General features: G+C 41.3%; 1 protein-coding gene and 1 pseudogene across 2 annotated transcripts; both read right to left on the minus strand.

The window, feature by feature from the left end:
• Positions 1-42: 42 nt before the first annotated feature.
• LOC112222561 lies at positions 43-8,240 on the minus strand (annotated as a pseudogene).
• Positions 8,241-9,139: 899 nt separating this feature from the next.
• Positions 9,140-21,347, minus strand: LOC112223014 (septin-7). 2 transcript variants are annotated; one of them, XM_024385927.2, is made up of 15 exons: positions 21,211-21,347; positions 19,653-19,654; positions 19,402-19,504; positions 17,092-17,198; positions 15,058-15,158; positions 14,750-14,884; positions 13,900-14,017; positions 13,545-13,637; positions 12,937-13,033; positions 12,781-12,832; positions 12,510-12,638; positions 11,530-11,550; positions 10,790-10,925; positions 10,321-10,463; positions 9,140-10,063 (listed from the first exon to the last, which is right to left on the minus strand). In XM_024385927.2, the coding sequence occupies exons 1-15, from the start codon at positions 21,212-21,214 to the stop codon at positions 10,024-10,026; spliced, it is 1,281 nt and encodes a 426-aa protein (XP_024241695.1). In that variant the 5' UTR covers positions 21,215-21,347; the 3' UTR covers positions 9,140-10,023. The 2 variants fall into 2 exon arrangements, with proteins under 2 accessions (XP_024241695.1, XP_024241696.1); XM_024385928.2 differs by lacking the exon at positions 11,530-11,550.
• Positions 21,348-21,635: the final 288 nt, after the last annotated feature.

The following is a 21,635-nucleotide window of genomic DNA, read 5'->3' on the forward strand; positions in this document are numbered from 1 at the left end:
TTACAAATAATTGACCAGGTTAAGTAGCCGCCTTCAACTTTTTCACACTCTCTGAGCTTTAATCGCACTCATGTCCAGCTGAGAAAGACAACAAGAAAGAACTATTCAAGGCCTCGGGAGAAACACTATAGTAATCAAAACAACCATAAACAACAGCCCCAATACTGTAATATCCATGGATTACAAATTAAGCCTGTGGTAATCAAATGAAGTGGCCATGAAAATGATGTGTGTGTATCAAATAAATAAAATATAACTGAAGCTTTGGAAAGACAGGGTCATGTGTGCCTTTCCAAGGACTCATGAGTGATCAAGTGCTGTACTCATCTAATAGGTAATTTCATGAAGGGCACTCCACTGCAAACTAATGGACACAAATGCCTACTGTAGCAAACATTTTGAAATTGAATGCTTAACCTTTCCGTCAAAAACCCTGCAGTATGTGGGATAGAAGATTAGCAAAATTGTTGTCTTGAAACTCTTTCAATGTCAGAAATAACAGCTAAAACACCAAAAAAGGCATGCAAATTTACAAAGACTGTGTTATGGTCTTGTTTACATGGTGAAAGAATGCCTCTTTAGTATGCATTTGAAGGTGGCAACATTGTGCTCTGAAGCTGGAAAATAGAAATCTGTTACGTCATCATTTCATAGTTCAATATCAATCAAAACAAGGTGAGGTGAGGATGAAAGAACCATAGAAATAGAATGATTAAATTAGGTAGATCTATGATAGATCTAATGATAAATTATATATTTCTATGGAAAGGACGTATAAAACCATGTTTCGTTTACAAGCAATTGTCACATTCGAGTGATGCGCACGCATCCCCACACCAGAAAGCTCTGTAGCAGGATATCCGACGCTAAAGTGAAGTTGAAGTTTTGATGTTTGAAGTTGCATGTGACCGTATCCACTGCTAGCTAAACAAAGAGGTTTCTGATGGCGAACCGCAAGAGCAACTTTTCATGACGAGGTCTGGTGATAGTTCTATTACCTGTGTGGTGATGTCAATCCTCCAGGGGTTGACCTGTAGCCCACCACACCAGCCCCCACGGCCGTACAGCCAGGTGCCATGCTCGTTGGGCACCGCCCCCTCTCCCACCCACATGGCACACCCCAGGGCTGAACCTGGAGAATGACACAACCCCAGGAAACAGTCAGGACAATGGGATCATTAAAGAATGCTGCACTGAAAACATGGTAAATGCAGTATAATCCATTGATATGGTAGGACCTACATTCATTTGGAACAAAATGCATGACAAAAGACCCACACCTGACTCACTCAAATAAGAATAGAATAGGGACACAAGCAGGAAAACGCCCTAGGACAGGGGTCAGCAACAGGAAGCTTGCAGGACAAATTGGCCCCCAAATTATTTTTGTTTTAAGGCTAAAAATACGAATTTCCAGGAATTTAGCTAAATCCTTTAATTTAGGAAATCTGTTCTCAAGTATTTCTGCGAATACATAAAGAGACCTATGTGACCACGTCTAAATGTAATCAAGGTATGAAATGATTATGCTATTGTGAAATATAATATAAATTTGGGCTTATTTACGGTGTAAAAACAATAATGTTCCACCCCCCCCCCCTGTCCTTCCAATTAGAAGAAAAAAATTGTCCCGTGGTTCAATTGAATTGCCCTCAGAGAAATACAGCCTCATTATGCTAATGTAACTATGGCCCAGACTATGGGAAGATTATATGAATCTGCATGGCCAAACTTGAACGTTAGTCATTTCCCACCTGCCGAGTCAAAAATACGAGTGTGATTGAATGCTCCCTTGACGAGGAAGTGGTGTGATGTCACACAGAACTCGCCACAGCTGTTCTCGTCGCTCCCGTGGCCTGGGATTACAGCATACAACTCCACCTAAGACACAATATGGTACATAAAACGACTGATTGCAATAATAAATTGATTTGTAAAGCAGTTTCTACCCACATTATGGCCAAAGCACTAACTAAAGCAAAGGCAATATTAAAGAAATGTAAGAACATGCAGTATATGACAATTACCCTTTATTATGAGTGAATGTAAACAGAATAAATATCAATTCTGCATCATACGTTTTAAGTTGAGGCTGGGACAGGGAATTTGATTGGTTGGTGTCTCTTGTTGTATTCCTTGTCAAAGATGCCTCCACTGTACAATGACATCAGCTTCAAGGGGTAAAGCTTGGATGAGTGATTGGCTACAACAAGAGCAAAATCTAGTTATAACATCTGTTTGAAGAGTTCATCCTGTTACTTATTACCATATAAGAAATACAGTATGATACTGTAATGATACTGTCTTTAGACGGTATTGCATTGGTGCAGTGAGAAAAAGCTGATACTGGAGTACTTTTTCCTCTATGACTAATCTGTCATGACCGAGACTCATAGGGGGGGGTTGTCCTTTGCCAGGACAACTTTCCAGCAACTATTTGCAAACATCCTGTTATTTTCTATGACACTTTGCTTAGGATGGAAGTGCACATCTTTTTCTACCCATGATGAAAGAGGGATGAAATGGTCTAAATTGCTCAAGAAGAGTGATTTCTGTCCATTGTCACTAGTAGAACTGTACACAACAGGATGGCATACCCACACACTGGAAACCTATTTAATGTTGGGGTTTTTAAAGTGAAAGAGTCAGTCCTATTGTCTAACCATCACTTAGCATTTTCTATACAGTAAAAATACAGGTGTGGCATATCAAGAAGCTGATTAAACAGCCCTTTCATTACACAGGTGCACCTTGTGCTGGGGACAATAAAAGGCCACTCTAAAATGTGCCGTTTTGTTACACAACACCACAGATGTCAAGTTGAGGGAGTGTGCAATTGGCATGCTGACTGCAAGAATACCAGAGCTGTTGCTAGAGAATTTAATGTTAATTTCTTTACCATAAGCCACCTCCAACGTCGTTTTTGAGAATTTGGCAGTACATCCAGTACGTGACAACCGCAGACCACGAGTAACCACGCCAGCCCAGGACCTCAACATCCGGCTTCTTCACCTGTGGGATCGTCTGAGACCAGCTGATGAAACGGAGTAGTATTTCAGTCCGTAATAAAGCCCGTTTGTGGGGAAAAACTCAGTCTGGTTGACTGGGCCTGTTCCCAAGTGGGTGGGCCTATGCCCTCCCAGGCACACCCCTGCCCAGTCATATGAAATCCACTGGTATAGGGCCTAATGAATTTATTTCAATTGACTGATTTCCAATTGACTGATTTCCTTATATTGTAACTCAGTTGAAATTGTTGCATTTATATTTTCATTCAGTATATATTTCCACACTATGAAGTTGAAGTAATACTGTAAAATTGTGAAGATTATGATAATACCCTTTTAGTGTAAGAGCTGTTTGAAAAGACTGCCTGGAATTTCTGCTTGTTTTGCACGGGTGTTTTGGCCTGTCTGGCGACATCACCAGGTGGTATAAGTTAGTAGACCAAAAACAAAAACAGTTTCAAACCTCTGCCAATAAGTGCTAGTTTTCAGGTTACATATCCCTCCCATTAGGCCCCTCAGACCACTCCCAGACAGTCCCAGCAAAATTATTCTTTGAGAAATTGCTCCTTAATAAGAAGCTTTTTGGATTTCTTTTTTACACTTTTAATTGAAAACAACCACAAGAAGGTACTTCATTGTTACCCAGAAATGATTTGATATGGAGATTTAAAAAAAACATCAATGGAAGTCAATGGAAATGGAACAGCTTTGCCCTTCAAGAGTGATCTTAACAAATACCAAAATGCATTTTGGGGACACATGTCAAATGGTATCAATATCATGTGACAACAAATGCACAGACTGTACCTGCGGGAAGGCTGTTATACAGCGCCCCATCTCCATGTTGCAATGGGGACTGAAATCGTTACAGCACACAAACAGCTGCACAGTGTGATCCCAGTGGGAGTCATTCCTCTGGCTGGGACAGGACAGAAACGCGTCCAACTCCAACATGTCAAAATCCAACATGACTATCGACACAGTGAAATGGCAAAGTCAAAATTCCTTTAAAATATCTATCAAATTCTAATTATATTCAAAGCTGGAGCATTTATTGTCGACTTAGTGTATGGCACGACCATAAATGCTGAGTGTACAAAACATTAGGAACACGTTCCTAATATTGAGTTGCACCCCTTTTGCCGTCAGAACAGCCTCAATTTGTTGGGGCATGGACTACAAAGTGTCGAAAGTGTTCCACAGGGATGCTGGCCATTGTTGACTCCAATGCTTCCCATAGTTGTGTCAAGTTGGTTGGATGTCCTTTGGGTGGTGGACCATTTTGATAAACACGGGATGTTGAGCGTGAAAAACCCAGCAGCATTGCAGTTCTTGACACACTCAAACCAGTGTGCCTGGCACCTACTACCATACCCCGTTCAAAGGCACTTAAACCTTTTGTCTTGCCCATTCACTGTCTAAATGGCACACATACACAATCCATGTGTCAATTTTCTCAAGGCTTAAAAATCATTATTTAACCTGTCTCCCCCTTCACCTACACTGATTGTGGCTACTACTCCACTCTGTCCTTGCATCTGGATCACCTCAAACACAGGGACCACCCAGGCTGGGTCACGGAGTCTAGTCTGAAGCCCCTCATAGAAATCAAACCTATGAAGGAATGGTTATAGTTACCAAATAGCTGAAAATCTTTCTCTTTCTTCGCATACTCCTGACATATGAATTCCCGATGTCTTCAGTTTACTGTAATAACTAGGGAATCCATAGTGTGCTTACTGCTTACCACTGGGCCTGCCAGTTGATGAACTTGAAGGAGGGGTAGAGGAACCAGCCCATCTCAGACAGTGCCCCCTGCTGGTCAATGCCAATGAAGAAGTTTGGAGAGGGGGTACTCTGAAAGGACACGGTCACCATGTGCCCATATCTACAAAACATAGAATATAAACATCCATATAGTCACTTTATTTGGTCCAATATTCATTTATGGTTGTGAATTTGCCAATCAACAAGTGTAAAATAACATACACAGTACGTTCTATTGACCATTGCTCGCATATCTCATCAGGTCAGGAGTCGATAGATCATTTCCATGAGTAATCCATCCAACACTACAGAGAGAACACTTCATCCTTAGAGGAAGCATGGCTTCCAGTGAGTTAAGTGAGGAAACCAACTTGACCAAACACTGTATGAATCAGTCAGTCAGTCTGTGTTAGTTACCTAAGGGCCTGGGCGACAGAGGGCTCCCGGTGCACTATGGCAGCAGGTATGCCTAGTGGTGTAGAATATTTGTCTCCCACACAGTTCATATCCTGGATCGGGTTACCGGGACGTGCATATGGACAAGGACACCTGTGGCGTTGGACTTGACCATGTTCTTCACCTGGGGACGGAAACAAACAGTGTCAATGTGTTCCTTCATGTCAAGTTCAAGCACAAGGAAAGTCTGCTTGTGAGTCTTTACACAACCTCTCACATTCTATGGGAAACATTATGGACAACTGTATAACAACTCTTCTGTTAATCCTGGAAAATGGCAGTTAAATGTTTCCCCGCATCTCTCCACCTATCCCTCTCTCCGTCTCATAACTGACCTTGGTGAAAAAGGAACCCAGGCAACGACACCTGCAGTGGAGGGGGCCGGCTCACACCCGTCTGCATCAATCAACTGGTGTTTCATCTAGCTCCAGGAACCCATCAGCCAATCATATCGCACATCAAGTCTCTTGACAATCACTGGCATATTCCACCCTGTATGTAATTAACATTTCAATAGACACGTCACTTCCAGAAGATGCACATAGAAAACAATAAATACATGGCCCATCTGTCATTAAATAACTCTGATGGCACCCTGAGAACTCTGAACTATAATATGTTCATCCAGGATAAAAACTAATAATAGTCAAAAAGGAAAGTTAAATGGACCACAGACAGTTGGGATCTAAATGCAAGGGACAATGAAACGTCCACTGGTGCTTTGATGAGTGCACCATTCCTACAGTGCATAGCGAGTATTCCCTACCTGTAGAGGTACAAACTGCCTGAGAAAGGCCACAGTTGTGTCCCGAACGGACCCAGGAGTACAGCACACTGTGAATCCAGTTCCCATAGCCAAATACAGGAACAGGGGAGAAGTGCAATCTGGACAAAACGTATTTCTTTCTGTTGAACAGAAACACAAGGGGAAACTTGTAATATGTCAGTTCTGTTTAATGGCCTGTCTCCTCTATATTAACAAACAACAGTAAAAATGTGTGTTGCTCCTTTGTAATGATACCTATGGGTGGGTGCTATCGGGTAGGTCCTGGACCAAGTCGGTTAATGACGACTCGGAGTTCCACAGGCACACCAAAAAGGCAGACTTGTTGGTAAAAGCAGGAATTACCAATGGCCCGTTTAACCCTGCATGTGGCGGGTAAACGAATTCTCCATCCAGGGTTACCACAGAAAGCTGGAGCTCTGTTACCTGGCTCCAATACCGTGACTTGTTGAGGAGTTATTTTAGATATGAAGTTGACGGTGCTGTGCGCAAATGTAGATGTTGAGAATGCATGCTCGTCGTAGTCTAAATTATGAGTTGACTTCATCCCTTTAATTTTCGCTGTTTACACTTTTTGAATGACATGTAGGTCGAACGTTACTATTAAGCAGCACAGCACCAACGTTGATAATAACCAAGCCCCATGTTCCACCCACAACGGTGGCGGTATGTCGACAATGTTCTAAATCAATATGCACACAGCAGTATATTTGGTCATTGCTGTATAAATGCAGAATATGTCTATATCTTTTTTTAATTGACAGCATTGAGACGGGAGTTGACAGACGGTATAAGGACGAGTACTTCATTGTTTATTCCAAGGGATTTGTGAAGTGGGCGCGTGCACTTGTATGGCGCCCCATAAATGCTAAAAAGTCTTACAGACGGAAGGATTATTACTGTATGTGTGTTTATGCTTTGGTTGAAGGATTTCACTGTACACATACACGCACGCATAGTCTCTTTCTCTCTCACACACACACCTGCTTTCTCGCTCACTCTGACCCATCACACTATTTCTTTTTATTGAGTCCTACTCCCTACTTTTTGTTTAACGTTTCTTGTGTTTCTTTTATACTATATAAAGCGTCTTTGTGTCATTAAAAATCGGTATAAATAGGCTACCATATGTTAAATATGACGTTTTGACGTCACTTGTTTATGTTGTACTTCTGGATGGAATTGAGTGATTGCGAGTCCAGCACAGTGCCAAAAGTAGACTAGCCTTGTTCCAGATATGTAGATTTTAGGCCTCTGTTGAACAGAAGCAACGGTGGTTTTCCCCTTCAGAAATTGAAACACAAAGACATACCTACTGACTCATAATATGACCTAACGGCTTGACATTGACATCCACTTCAGCTCTGTCTGTGCATACAAACGCCGGCGCGCACAGATGCGCCGATTGTAATGTCGCACCAATGGATAGACGCACTTTTCTCTGTTAAAATTTGCTCCGTGTAGGTATTGCAGCAGGCTGCATCTTTGAAACTCTTGATATTATAGGAATTCAGTATTTATTCAGGCCATTGGTCTGATTTTATCAGTAAAGTTACTCTCATCAAATAAAATAAACGCATGAAGAGGAACAACTTTATGCACAGCACAGCTGCTACCACAATGAAGATAATTCTACTCATTATGGTATTTTCCATCGTTATGGCATCTGTCCTCAGCCAAAAAAATACATTTTGATGGCAGTTGGAGAGAAGACAATGATACGGTAGGACACCTCTCAAATTGGCAAAAATATGTTTAAAATATTTGACTGTAGCCTATATAGTGGCATTGTCGATATTAAGATAAAAAAAATGTTTCAGCACTGTCCCGTACATTTGTAAATGTGGACTATTTAGGAAGCAGCCACCGGCAGTGATAGGCTTCATAATAATCTTCTCGTGATTAGCCTAGGCTACTATAAAATGAATAAGCTAAATTGTGTATTTTATTTATTCAGAGGAAATTGCAACTATCTGAGCAATATAAAGAAATCCTGAAAAGAATGACTCGAAAACCTGAGTCACGCCAATTCTTTGGTCTTATGGGGAAAAGAGGCTCTGGTAGGCTAACTACTTTCTAGTAATAATTCAATATTTTAAATATATTCTATTTCTATAAAAGCTCATCTGTATTTTTAGCTTTTTCCCCTTCCACTCTTTACAGCAAAATCCCAGGTAACAAGACCAGGTAAGTGTTGCCCGCATTACACTGTTGGTACTGACCATTTCAACTCAATTTTACTGAGGCTACTATTATGAAGATATTCATGGGATATAAGGCACAGAGATCCTATTAAATATGTAATTCTATGATAGAAGGTATGAAAACCACTAAGGTGGAACTGTTCTCATGCCATATACAATTCCCACGAGACTCTGCTGTGTAATGTCAAAATGGGATCACTGTGGGAGATGTACTTTTCTCAGTCTGAAATTGCCCTACTATCACCTCTTTCCCAGGGCAGAAATTTGAGTCTTTTGTTGGACTGATGGGTAAAAGGAGCTCAGAGGAACAAGGTAAAATATCAGCATTTAGTTTATCCATGACTCGTTCTGAGTGAGTTTTTTTCATTCTCTTAGGACATACTGTTGATTACTGTTATTCCTGCAGGTTCCTTCTAATGGATCTCCATAGCAGCTACATACAACTTGCATCAAAATAATTAAGTGTGAACCAGGATGCACTGAACATGTGTTTGCATGATTGTTTCAGTCAAGCGTGAAGTCCAATGTTTTGAAAACATTTTTGCGTCAGCAAATTAAACAGTACTTGCAAAAATTGCTTTAGAAAATGAAGGAATATGCATATTACTGTGTGAAATGTCAAATCTATTCAGGCAAATAACCTGCTAGTGCTCTGAAAACATTCATATTGTGCATGTAATGTGGCAGAATACTTACATCAAAAGTAAAACCACTAAACTGAAAAACGCTGAAAAAGGTAACCCATGTTGCCCTCTGGTGGAGATATGGTGTAGACAAAGCAGATTAATACTGAACTACAGAGCAAAAATAAGTAACACATTTAAACTGTTTAAATATCAGTAGGCCTACATAATAGGTATTCTGAATGTAGTAATGCAGTATCAACATGCATCTCTTAGCAGCATTCATTGCATTGCAAGTCTATCACATATGTTTATTAAGTGACTTTGTACAATACAAATAAAAAATACAGATGGAGTACATAGGCAAAGCAAAATATGGTGTTGGCTTTCCTTTCCCACTTAATCTGATGACATGTGGAGTTACAGAAATATTCCTTTCATTTATTATTTTGCTCTTTGTACGACTACTGAATGTATTTTGAACAGTCAATCCTCCTCAGAAACTGGTCAAAGCTTCAGATTAATTCTTACATACAAAAAAAAAAGGACTTTAGCTGGCTCGGTGTATATATAAAAAATAAACTAACTGAAATATAACATTTATGAAGTTAATGGTGGTCCAAGGCTAGTGAAATTCGCTAAAAACAGAAGAAAGCGTTACATTTTGGAAAAAGCTTCAGCCATAAAAAATTTAAAAAAGCCCAAGGTGCATTTTAGCCTCTTTTAGATTTCCCATTCCTCCTATTGAGAGACCGAGACTGTCGTTTCCTGTTAGGCTACATTGCATGGGGAGCTGTTCAGTATGAGGTTTATCTGTTACACTTTACTAAACAAAACGGTTTTTGGAAATGCCATTTCCTTTTCCACATCATGGAAGAGCTTTTGTGCATGTAAACAAATAAAACCACTGAAACATGATTGTTGCTCTGCATAAAACTGTAGTAATCAGTTGTTAAATAGACATTGCAACCTTGGGCAGTATTCAGTTATATATGGGTTTGGCCTGTCTAAGACGGTAAGTTTGGTTAAGGTAAACACATTCCTTGGAGAAGTCCACAGGCAGCTCTCTTCCGGTCATTGTGACAGTACATGCAGACCCAGCTGGGCTGTACAAGAGCTTTGGTGCCACACATAGATATCCAAGCTGGCAACAAGTACAACTTGGTGTTTCTGCAGACTGTCTAAAATATCTTCCCCTTCTTTTTGTTCTTTTCCAGAGTCCTGTAGAGGAGATCATGTTGCAGTGAATATAGTATATAAGGCAATATAATGATGCAAACATTTACAAACAGTGGTTGAGATGATGATTATACAACAGTGACATCTAGTGGGACATGCTGGTATTACGTTCTGCACACACCCTTGTTTGTGTGTCCAGTTGAGCTTTTTTCTCTAGCCAACAGACAACAATAAATAGAGCTACTTTTGTAACAACCAAAGTCACCACGACAGTTCAGGTGTGTGACAGACACTGTTACCTGGAGGCATCCAGTCTCTGTTGCTCCAGGCGCTGATTGGCCTCCCAGTTGGCCCGGTCATCCTCAAACTGGCGTCTCTTCTCCTCCAGCTCCTTGTGCTGGGCCTCCAGATTCTTCTTCATCTGCTCATGACGCCTTGACAGCTGCAGAAGAGACATTTTGAAAACAATTGAAAAGACATGCTCACAACTGTGACTCACTGAATAACTGACAATTGTTGCAAAGAGGACTATCCTGGTTAAATAAGTGTGCATTTGGAAATGTAACACTTCAGAGAGAGGGGCAGTAAAGTTCTCACACACACACACACGATAACTAGTCATTATACACATCCTCTCATACACCCACTCACGAAGACTTTCAGTGCATCAACACCCACCAAAAAGTGAGTGTTTATGCATCAGGAAGTAAGAAGTCAAACCATACGGTAGGGGTCAGTAGTGTAGTAAGCCAATGTGACTGATGTTACCTCAGCCTCAGAATCTTTCAGCTTCTGGATCTTCTCCTTGACCTTCATCTCAAACACCTGTTCCATTTCCATCTCCATCTTCTTCATCTTGGCCACGTGCTCCCGCCGCTCCTCCTCCATCTGAGCCAGGGGGCTCCTGCAGGGTCACACACGTATGCAGGCAAACAGTCAGACCAGTCCCACAGTGCACCGTCACCAACCGTCACCAACACAGTGGAACAATCCGCACAGTAATGCCACCCCCATTTCCTTGCAGGGAATTGGCACATACAAGGATCTATGCATGAAAGGAATGGTAGGACTCAATGTGGTGACTGAAGTGTGGAAAAGCAGAGGGAAGAAGAAACCCAATTTGCTCAAAGACCAGCACCAAGCAATCACGGAGCTGAGTTAGCTAAGCTGTTAGCATAGGCTAGTGAGTAACTGTAGTGAACAAGTGGTGCTTTGGGATGTTAGCTTAGCTAAATGTTAGTAAACTCAATTGAAAGTGAGAAGAAGCCACCAGTCTAACTACGCTAATTACACTTGAAGAATTTGCAATGTAATATGCGTGTTTATCAATTCCCAGTTGACTTCTCAATGTTGGCATCTACAGGGTTCCTTGAGACATTGTCTGACATGAGGGGGGAGAAAGGAGAGAAGAAAACACCCTGAACTGGGAGAAAGAGAATTCAGACAAGGGAGGAAAATGGTATATTTAAAAATAAAATGATCTAAGGAAACATAAATTGACCACTTACATGCCTTCACCTGTGTCATGTCTAAAAAAACAGAAACACACACACTTAGCATGCTGCGATGAAATCATGCACTACGACAACGGAAAAACTCAAACGGACTGACCGCACTAACTAAAACATACACTTAGAACGAAACACCTACTTTCTCACGGTAAACAAGGAAAAGTTCAAAGAAACAAAACCACTTTTCTAGAGGCATGAAACGGTGTGTGTAGTAGTAGTGTGCAGTAGTAGCCTTACATTAGTAGCATGTGTTTGGTGCGTAGCTGTGCGTTAGGAACCGCAGTGTGTGAGGGTGTCTCTCAGTAAAGAGCTACGATGCGGAGCGTGGTTGGTGTACATAACAGGGTCTTAGGTGTGAGAGAGCAGCAGTGTGGAATTTAAAGGGATAGTTATGGATTTTGGCAACCACGCCCCTTTCTACTTCCCAAGAGTCAGATGAACTTGTGGATACCATTTTTATATCTCTGTGTCCAGTATGAAGGAAGTTCGAGATAGCGTTGCGAGCCAATGCTAACTAGCGTTAGCACAATGACTGGAAGTCTATGGGTATCTGCAGATAGCGCAATGACTGGAAGTATAAGGGTAAGACTAGTTAGCAATTGCGCTTACGCTAGTTAGCATTGTACTAGATAGCAACTTCCTTTAAACTGCACGGAGAGAGACATAAAAATGGCATCCCCGAGTTCATCAGACTCTGGGGAAGTAGATAAAGGGCCTCATTGCCAAAATCCATAAGTGCCCCTTTAAGCTGTAATACCTGCATTTGGAATGATGGACCTATATTGGGAAAAAAATTACCCCCAAGAACACTACCACAATAATCATCCATTTATACACAGCCTAAATATCACGTCAATATGATAAAACATTTCAAATGTCCAGTAGATTATCTGTCAGGTAAAATATGCCTTTAAGCAACAAAAAAAAGTTAGGCTGTGCATGTTAAATAGAGAACCACTGGTAGCTGTTGGACTCACTTCGTCGACTGTTGACCCTTGACCCTGTTGTTGTCCTGTCCGTTGTAGGTGACGGCTGCCAGCTTCCTGCTACGGTAGTTCTCATAGTGGACGTTATTGGTCACGTCCTTCAGGTCCTGCATGTGGGTTCTGTACGCAACAAAACAAGTCTTAGAAACCATCATGTTGAGGCTATGGTCAATGTGGTTGACAATGTTACAATTTTATTTACTTTTTTAAATGCATTGTCATTTCCTATACATTTTTGTAACTTCATGTTTTGAGTCTGTACCTGATGAGCATGTCTCGTAGGATGGTGAAATCACAGTGGTCTCCGTTCTCAACTGCAAGGAAAGACAATCAATACATATTCAAACCCCTCTCCAAAAGGAGCCTCTTAATAGATTTCCCCTTTCCCCCTAACTTCATCTCCCATCATGCCTGGTACCTTCTGCCACTCCCCATGGGTACTGTCGTCCTCTGGTCCTCTTCCCATTCACCTCGATGATGGTGTTACTGCCCACCACGGCCAGGGGCAGACGGTCCTGCAAGCAAAATAACACAACGGCGTGTGAGACGAGTGTGTGTGTGTGTGTGTGTGTGTGTATGCAACAGCCCCTCCAGAATTTTGTGATAGGCTAGTTGTGGGCCAAAATATTTGGTTTTGCTGCAGCAATTCAGATATTTTACATGACAATTTGCAATGATTTTGACCAATTTGGAAAAAAGTTTGACATGCTGCTTGATTGAACCATTTTATGCAGTAAAAGTAAGTTATTGGTTAAAATGTCCAGCACTCTTTTTTTGTGTGCAGTGATTGGAGAGCTATATGTGGTAATATTGCAATGATTTTACTGTTTTATGTGGTAATAGTGCAGTGATTGGTAATTTGCACACCCTCGCATAATAAGCAGGGAATTGTTGATTTTGCAAAAACAATTGCGATCGCAATATCCAGGCGGGACTGATGCAGCTAAGTGCCTAACAGTTCAAATGGCTAAGTTTATTGGTGCACGCATGGTGCTTACAACTCCTCGAGGTACATATGTATTATACCTTGATCTTCTTCACCAGTTTGTTCTCTTCCTCATCATCAGTCTCTGGGAACTCGTAGATCTTGATTTTATGTTCCAGGATTTCCCGCATGATCTGAGGGAAGGTTCAGTATGATTTATTAACATACAAAAGACGTGCGAGACAGTTCTTTTTATCATGTGGTATCAACTCCATTCAGACTGTACTGCCCAGGGGAAATTTAGAGGGCATCGTCAGAGCAGTATGTGGAATGGGAAACCTCCCATTCTGCCCAAACAGTCTATTTCTATCTGCAACAATCAAGTCTTCGTCTGTGTAAACCCTTGACGCCCCGCCCCCCAGACAGAGCCCAGCCCCCCAGACAGAGCCCACTGACCTGCTTCTTGAACCGTTGGCACTCCTCTGGGGTGAGAGTGTCTGCTTTTGCGATCAGTGGGATGACATTCACCTTCTCATGCAACCGTTTCATAAACTCAATATCCAGAGGCTTCAGTCTGGAGGGAGACGTGACAAAATGTACATTAATACCATAAATGCTGGGGTAGGGGTACTGATGGACAGATTCCTGACAGGTCCACTATTTTCATAGCAAACCACGAAGCTCACATTTCTTTCCTTACATCTATTAACTAATAAAACATTGTTTGCAATGGAGCTCTAGTAGTGTAAACAAACAAGTAATTTATCAACGATGACAACACAAATAACTACTGTCTGTGTCCAGAACACTTTCCCCAGCTGTTTCCCGTGAGCATTGTCACTGTGCAAGGCACTCGAGTGCGAGTCAGCTTATAGCAGCTGGTGCTGCGAGGAGTGTGTGTGAGGGGTCAGTGTGTGAGAGGCCAGCATAAGCTGCTCATCCTAAGAGCCTGTCTCAACATTGACTGGGGGATTGTAACGACAATGTCCCGTAGAACAGAGAATGAACAGTGAACGCATGCACACATCCCATTTACCCCAAAGCCACGATACATACAGCCTTCTCTGACAGATGGCCAATGCCCTTTAGCACTAACAGTCATATGAAACAACTATGTAGGTATATTGCAAAACAACCCTAAAGAGTGAGAAGAGAAAAAAAAGCCTATAAGAGGCAGTAGCCAAAAATTATTGGAATTTCTAATATGGGGTATTCTACTTTACACTTGTGAAATCTTAGTAAATCTCAAGACGCCCTCCCCCTTCATTCACACTATCTGACCTCTCTCCCTCCCACCCAGACTCACCCGTGTCCCGAGGGGGCGATGAAGTAGAGGCAGCACTGCACTCTGCTGTCAGGCATCAGTCGTCTGTTCACCCGCGACTCACAGTTGAGGTAATCCTCAAACTTGCTGTCTATGTGGTCGATGACTGGCTGCCAGCTGCGCGGTACACACAGCCACAGGGAGGAAACAAACCCACACACATTGAGCCAAAAATGGACGCTACTTCCTGGAAACCTGCTCGCAAGCTATAAGCTGAAATGGCTGTCAAATGGGCCAAGATCAATGCATTTATTGGATCCAAAATAGAGTTGTCGTCAAATTTTGCGTACCAGTTGCTATTGTCCACAGCGTCGCCGAATCCTGGGGTGTCGACTATTGTGAGCAGGAGCTGGACACCACCTTCCTTTACTAACACTTTGGATTGCTCCACCTGGGAAATAGAGAATTATATTAGCCTTCAATAGTTGCCTTGTCTAAATGCATACTGTTACTGTTCATATTTGGTATATGACAGTGAACAATACAACTTTCCTAAGAACCGTCATAAGAATATTAAGCACCCGCTACACTTCTGGTTGTTTAACTTTTGGACAACAATGCAGTACCCAATGCGTTGAGCCAACACCGGTCTCCACAAGAGAGTGTTTGCCACAACACAGAAGAAATGAGCATACTGCCAATCCCAATGAAGGGAATGAAGAGGACCAAAACAACCTCTCAGGAAGACAACTTGTCGCCAAATGTGTAGCACACATTGAGGCCAGTGGGTGATGCTCATTCTAGCTGCATGTATTAGCATGCAGTCTAACACTGTGCTATTACCGAACTATGCAGAGGAACCAGAAAAACAGACAAGCGTCTGTGTGGAGATAACGTTGCATTTTGGAGGCCAAGTAGAGCAAGTTTCTGGACTAAATGACATCCAGTGCCTTCAGAAAGTATTCACACCCCTTGCCATTTTCCACATTTTGTTGTGTTACAGATGGAATTTAAAATTAATTATATTGAAAAAAAAATTGCATCACAAGCCTATACACAATACCTCATAATGTCAAAGTGGGAAAATGTTGTTTGAATTTAATTTTCACATTGAATGAAATAAATAAAAAGCTGAAACGTCTTGAATCGTGCAGTGAATTTCAAACACAGATTCAACCACAAAGACCAGGGATGTTTTCCAATACCTCGCAAAGGGCACCTATTCATAGATGGGTAAAAGAATAATCATTTAAAGCAGCCCTCCAATAGCCCTTTGAGCATGGTGAAGTTATTAATTACACTTTTGATGTTGTGTCATTACACCCAGTCACTAAAGTGATACAGGCGTCCTTCCTAACTCCGTTGCCGGAGGGGTGACTTTAAAACAGTTACAGCATTTAAATGGCTGTGATCGGAGAAAACTGAGGATGGATCAACATTGTAGTTACTCCACAATTACTAACCTAAATGACAGAGGAAGCCTGTACATAATAAAAAAATATTCAAAAACATGCATCCTGTTTGTAATAAGGTACTAAAGTAATACTGCAAAAAATGTGAAGCAATTGACACTTTGTATTCAGGACAAAAGTTATGTTTGGAGCAAATCCAATAAAACACATTACTGAGTACCACCCTCCATATTTTCAAGCATAAAATGGTGGCTACATCATGTTATGGGTATGATTGTAATCGTTAAGGACGGAGGAGTTTCAGGATTAAAAAAAAGAAAGAAATGGAATAAAGCTAAGCACAGGCAAAATCCTAGAGGGAAACCTGGTACAGTCTGCTTTCCACCAGACAGAGATTAATTTATCTTTCAGCAGGACAGTAACCTAAAACAAGGCCATATCTCCAGTGTAGTTGCTTACCAAGAAGATAGTGAATGTTACTGAATGGCCGAGATACAATTTTGACTTAAATCTATGGGAAGACCTGACAATGGTTGTCTAGTAATGATCAACAATCAATTTGACAGAGCTTTGAAAACATTTAAAATAATAAAAGGCAAATGTTGCACAATCCAGGTGTGGAAATCTTTTTAGAGACTTATAGAGAAAGACTCACAGCTGTAAATCGCTGCCAAATGTGCTTCTACAAAGTATTGACTCAGATGTGTGAATACTTATGTAAATGTATTTCATTTTCGATACATTCGCAAAAATAAGACTAAAACAATCCGTTGTGGGGTATTGTGTGTAGATGGGGGAGAACATTCAGGCTGTAACACAAAATGTGGAATAGGTCAAGGGGTATGAATACTTTAGTCTGCTCTATATCACAGAATGTGTTTCAACACTGAGGAAAACTAACATGGTCACCAGTGAAATAAGGATATTCAACCAGAGAATCCAGGACTGCTAAGCAGAAGTGTTTTAAACTACCTGTACAGTCTTTTTGACTCTGTGTGAAGGCCCAGGGTATTCTGACGAGTACAAGTCTGTTAGGAACAGAGAGTTGATCAACGTGGACTTGCCCAATCCCGATTCACCTAGAAGAAAACAAAAACTGTTGCAATAAAAATGAATCTATTTTTTTAAATTAAAAAAATGTAAGCATGGCTCATATAGCCTAATGACAGTGTTGCTACATTAGGATCATTGTCATTTTAAATGAGTGAGTCAATGCAATTCAAATCAACATATTGGCCTAGTGTGCACAGTAATATATATATATATATATAGTTGCATGAATGGCTATCACACAGTGGGATATACTTGCTTTCAACATGTATGATTAGCTGTTTATAATGTCTTTGAATGTTGAACAACATTCAAAGACATTATAAACAGCTAACCATACAGGTTGAAAGCAAGTATATCCCACTGTGTGATAGCCATTCATGCAACTTTAGAGGCATCCCATGGTACTGTAGAAGATTCTAATAAAGCCCAGCCAATAAATCCCATCAAAGGTCATGTCTTTGATTGAGGGCCATTGACATTTGTCCAAGACGACCATCCATCTAATGATTGTGTAAAGGGCTAGGACAACAGCTCCTGGTCTGAACGTGGCTAGAGAATGCCTCTCATCATGCCGGCTGTGTGGTCCCATTTATCTAGCGTGGCTAGCCATTGTGTGCCTGGTCTCCATGCTCCTGGGGAATGAAATCATTAGGGCAGTGGAAATTACCACTGGCACTGACCTCGATCGTCAACGGGCTGCTGTTTACAGGCTACAGTATTGAGATTTGAGAGCTACCGTTTCTGTGTTGAGTGATTGCACTTGACTACGTGCATTTCAATGCCCATCATCATACTCCTATGAATATGGATGGCTAGTTTATATAAAATACACCAGTGTTTTCCATGTAACAGGACAGGTTGGCGTGCTGCACTCAGCGAGGCATAGTGCACTGTGCCAGTCACCGCCGATAACGCTAGCCCTTTCTCACACTACCTGTGACCTAAGCCAGCAGGGACATGTGGGCTCAAATCTTCTCAGGACTGGGTAGAGGAGCTAGCTCTGCCTACTGCCGAGGCAGTGTGTATGTAACCGTGTACGAGACTGATATTGCTGAATTAGCAAACTAGCAACCACTTTCTTTTGCTGTAGATTTTGTATTAAAATGTACAAAAATGGATACAAAATCCTCAGCAAAAAAATAAAATTGGTTGATAGTTTGACTCTTTGCCAATTCAGCAATATCAGTCTCGTACACCGTTACAGACACACTGCCTCGGTAGAGGAGCTAGCTCTGCCGACTGCCAAGTCCTGAGGAGATTTGAGCCCACATGTCCCTGCTGGCTTAGGTCACTGGTAGTGTGAGAAAGGGCTAGCATTATCGGCGGTGACTGGCACAGCGCACTTTGCCTCACTGAGCGCAGCATGCCAACCTGTCCTGTTACATGGAAAACACTGGTGTATTTATATAAACTAGCCTGCTTCACATGAGCAAAATATGCATTGTTTGTGCTGCGTTTGCATTCACAGAAATAGGACTTTAAAAAACGTATTATTATTATTATTGCACCAATCAGGCTGGCGAAATCATCAAGGCATTTCTGGGCCCAACAGCCAGCTTGGGCACCATCCAACACACTGCCTTAAAGGACATTTTATACAGCAGGGTAAATCATGGTGACTTGTTTAAGAGGAACCATATTGCATGCAAGGCAGACATGTTTAGATAGAATGACCAGTGTAGAATGACAAGTATAGCCTGACTTCTTAAACTGATCAATGATAAACCCATGACTGGCTCAGAAAGAGGCTGCTGTTCAGATGAAATGCGAGATGAACTATTCTTAGCAGTGAGGGAGAACTCCTGCTATGCCGACCACAGGAAATGGTTTGACCCAAAGAAACATTTTCCCTCCAAACAGTGACTGATTAGCAAATGAAGGTCCTGGCCGAGTTCAATGACCGCATCCAAGTACTTCAACGGCACTCTTGTATTTTTGATAATACTGCGCAGTTTTTTAATAAATCCAATCAAAAACAATGCTATTTTAAAAAGGCAGGCAGATGTGAAAAAAAGTAAACGAAAAGTAAACGAGAGGTTACCTTCTCTCCCTCGACAGAGGAGGTTAAAACCACACACATGCACTTTGCTTGCACATAACTATTCCTTTCTCAAAATGTAAACTTACTATACAGAGCTTTTACTGGTCAACTGTATTGTTAAAACTGAAATGACTGAAAACATGACTCGGTTGAACCATGACCTCAATATATGAATAGCATTTTCTTACCAACAACCATCAGGGTGAATTCAAAGCCTCTCTTCACCGACTTTCTGTACACTTGGTTGGGAAGGCTAGCAAAGCCCACATACCCCTCCAGATTCTTTTGTTGCTGGAAAGTAACATAGGAGCACAACATCACCACCACAGCTTTTGCAATGTTATGCAACAGGCCAAGGTTACTTCAAAATTAGGGGAAAGTAATTCTGATAAGCAGGCAAATAAACATTGGACTAACTTTCCAATCCATCCATACTTACAGCTGTTTTATGGAAATAATCATGCGATGTGGTCCAAAGTGAGGTAAGAGCCAGAGGAGAGAACACAGGCAACAACAATCAATATCAGCAATAATCCTAACAAAGAACTCTGTTTTCAGAAACAAATTCACAATCTGTAAAAGCCCGGGGATAAATAATGTGTGTTTAGGCTAGCAAGCATAACATCAGAGTTGGATAGTATGGTACAATGTTATTCACTGTTGTTGGCTTTCCTATGGGGTATAACAGAGTCCAATCTCTGTGATGCCCTTAGCCTTGGACTGTTGTTTAAATGTTTTCAATTGAAAGCCTATGTCTGTGCAAAATTACCATTCAAACTGTAAGTCTTCTTTATGTCCATGCATGGTATAAGTGAGATCACTATCTGTACACCAGTGGAGGCTGGTGGGAGGAGCTATAGGAGGACGGGCTCATTGTAATGGATAGAATGAAAGAAACGGCATCAAACCTGGCTTCCATGTGTTTGATACTGTTCCATATATTCCATTCCAGCCATCACAATGGGCCCGTCCTCCCACCAGCACCTACTGCTTTACACTGTTACATGGAAAATGTTTCTGGCAACTGATTCAAATCCTTCTTCGCGATTATGCTAGCTAGTGTGGTTTCCGTTTCAGTTAGCGGGTCAACTGAAGGAAGTGGTGAGAGGAGTACACATTTTTCTCATGCAGTCATGAGTGCATCTTCATCGCAATTTAATAGGCATTCTTTAATTTAAAAAAAACCTGGCTCACTTTCACTCGGTCCTACCCCCAAACCAATATGAAAAGGGAGACACCCAAAGATACCCATCTTCAGACTTGACTCGTCCTTAGATCTATCCAAGGTCTGAGAATCTAGCTGTGTTGGCTTGAGCGAGTGTTTATCCTCATCTGTCCCCTTCCCTCAGATTATCAGAGCATACTCTGGTTTGCTGTTTTCTACACTATATGGTGTCACACACACACTTTAATTAATATACTTTTTCAGTGTAACACTCATGGGCAAATCAAGTGTTTGAAATAGCTGGAAGTAAATACATTGCTCGACATTATTGTTTTGCTAGCTAACAATAAACAATGGCTTGCTCGGTGAATACTGGGACAGTCATTTAATTTAAGGGTAAGGATTTGGCGTTAGCATTTTCTGAATCGTAGGCTAGCAAGCCAGCTGGCTAACGTTAGGTGGTGAACATGACGTTATCGACACAATAAAAATTTAAAAAGCTAGCTAGCGTTACCTCGATTGAGTTTACTTAACAAACACCAGATACATAACATAAAACATTAGCTTTTGGAATGAACCACTAGGTAGATAAAATTGGCGCAAGCAATTCGCGATGAGGGACAAAATAACTACACAGGAAATGCCTAAGCTAATGCTAACCTGCTAGCAACTCATCCAACAACTGGTGGGGGGACGACTGGGCGTTGGTTACTCAGACAACTAGAAAGCCACGAACAACCATTACTTTAAAATAGCCATTCTGATACAACAAGCTATAAATGTAATTTCCAAAGCAGTTTTCGGACATTTTTAATACAGTAAGTAGGCTCACCCATAATGTTGACGTTTGCTGCCGCTCAGAAACCGATCATTCACAACCCGACATTCCCCTTCTTACTAGCGCATACCTACGTACTATGGCCGACGTAATGTCACACCTGAACGACGGAGAGTACGCCAGATACAATGCGTACTGCGATTATGAATAGCAAAAATTAAGGACCAAACATCTCGCGGTAGTTTATTCATTGCCTGAGTTATCCACATGCTATCGCGACAACAGTGTTACATTTTTCAAAAAATGTAGATCATCTGTTTTCATCTGGATTATTTTCCATCAACAGAAACCTGACAGAAACTGTGCATCTACTTAACTTTCCAAATCGGAAGTTTATTTTGCATATATAGATAGATGCACACAGGTTAGTAGTGTATGAAAATAAATATGAATCAAAATAAGAGTTATAAACCTACTTG

Source organism: Oncorhynchus tshawytscha, linkage group LG23, assembly GCF_018296145.1.
Source record: "Oncorhynchus tshawytscha isolate Ot180627B linkage group LG23, Otsh_v2.0, whole genome shotgun sequence".
NCBI lineage: Eukaryota > Metazoa > Chordata > Actinopteri > Salmoniformes > Salmonidae > Oncorhynchus > Oncorhynchus tshawytscha.

Coding starts and splice junctions, on each gene's coding strand:
- LOC112223014 (XM_024385927.2), bottom strand. Junction 14,885..15,057: donor GCTGTGGACAATAGCAACTG/GTACGCAAAATT, acceptor TGTACCGCGCAG/CTGGCAGCCAGTCATCGACC. Junction 12,639..12,780: donor CTACGAGACATGCTCATCAG/GTACAGACTCAA, acceptor TGTTGCGTACAG/AACCCACATGCAGGACCTGA.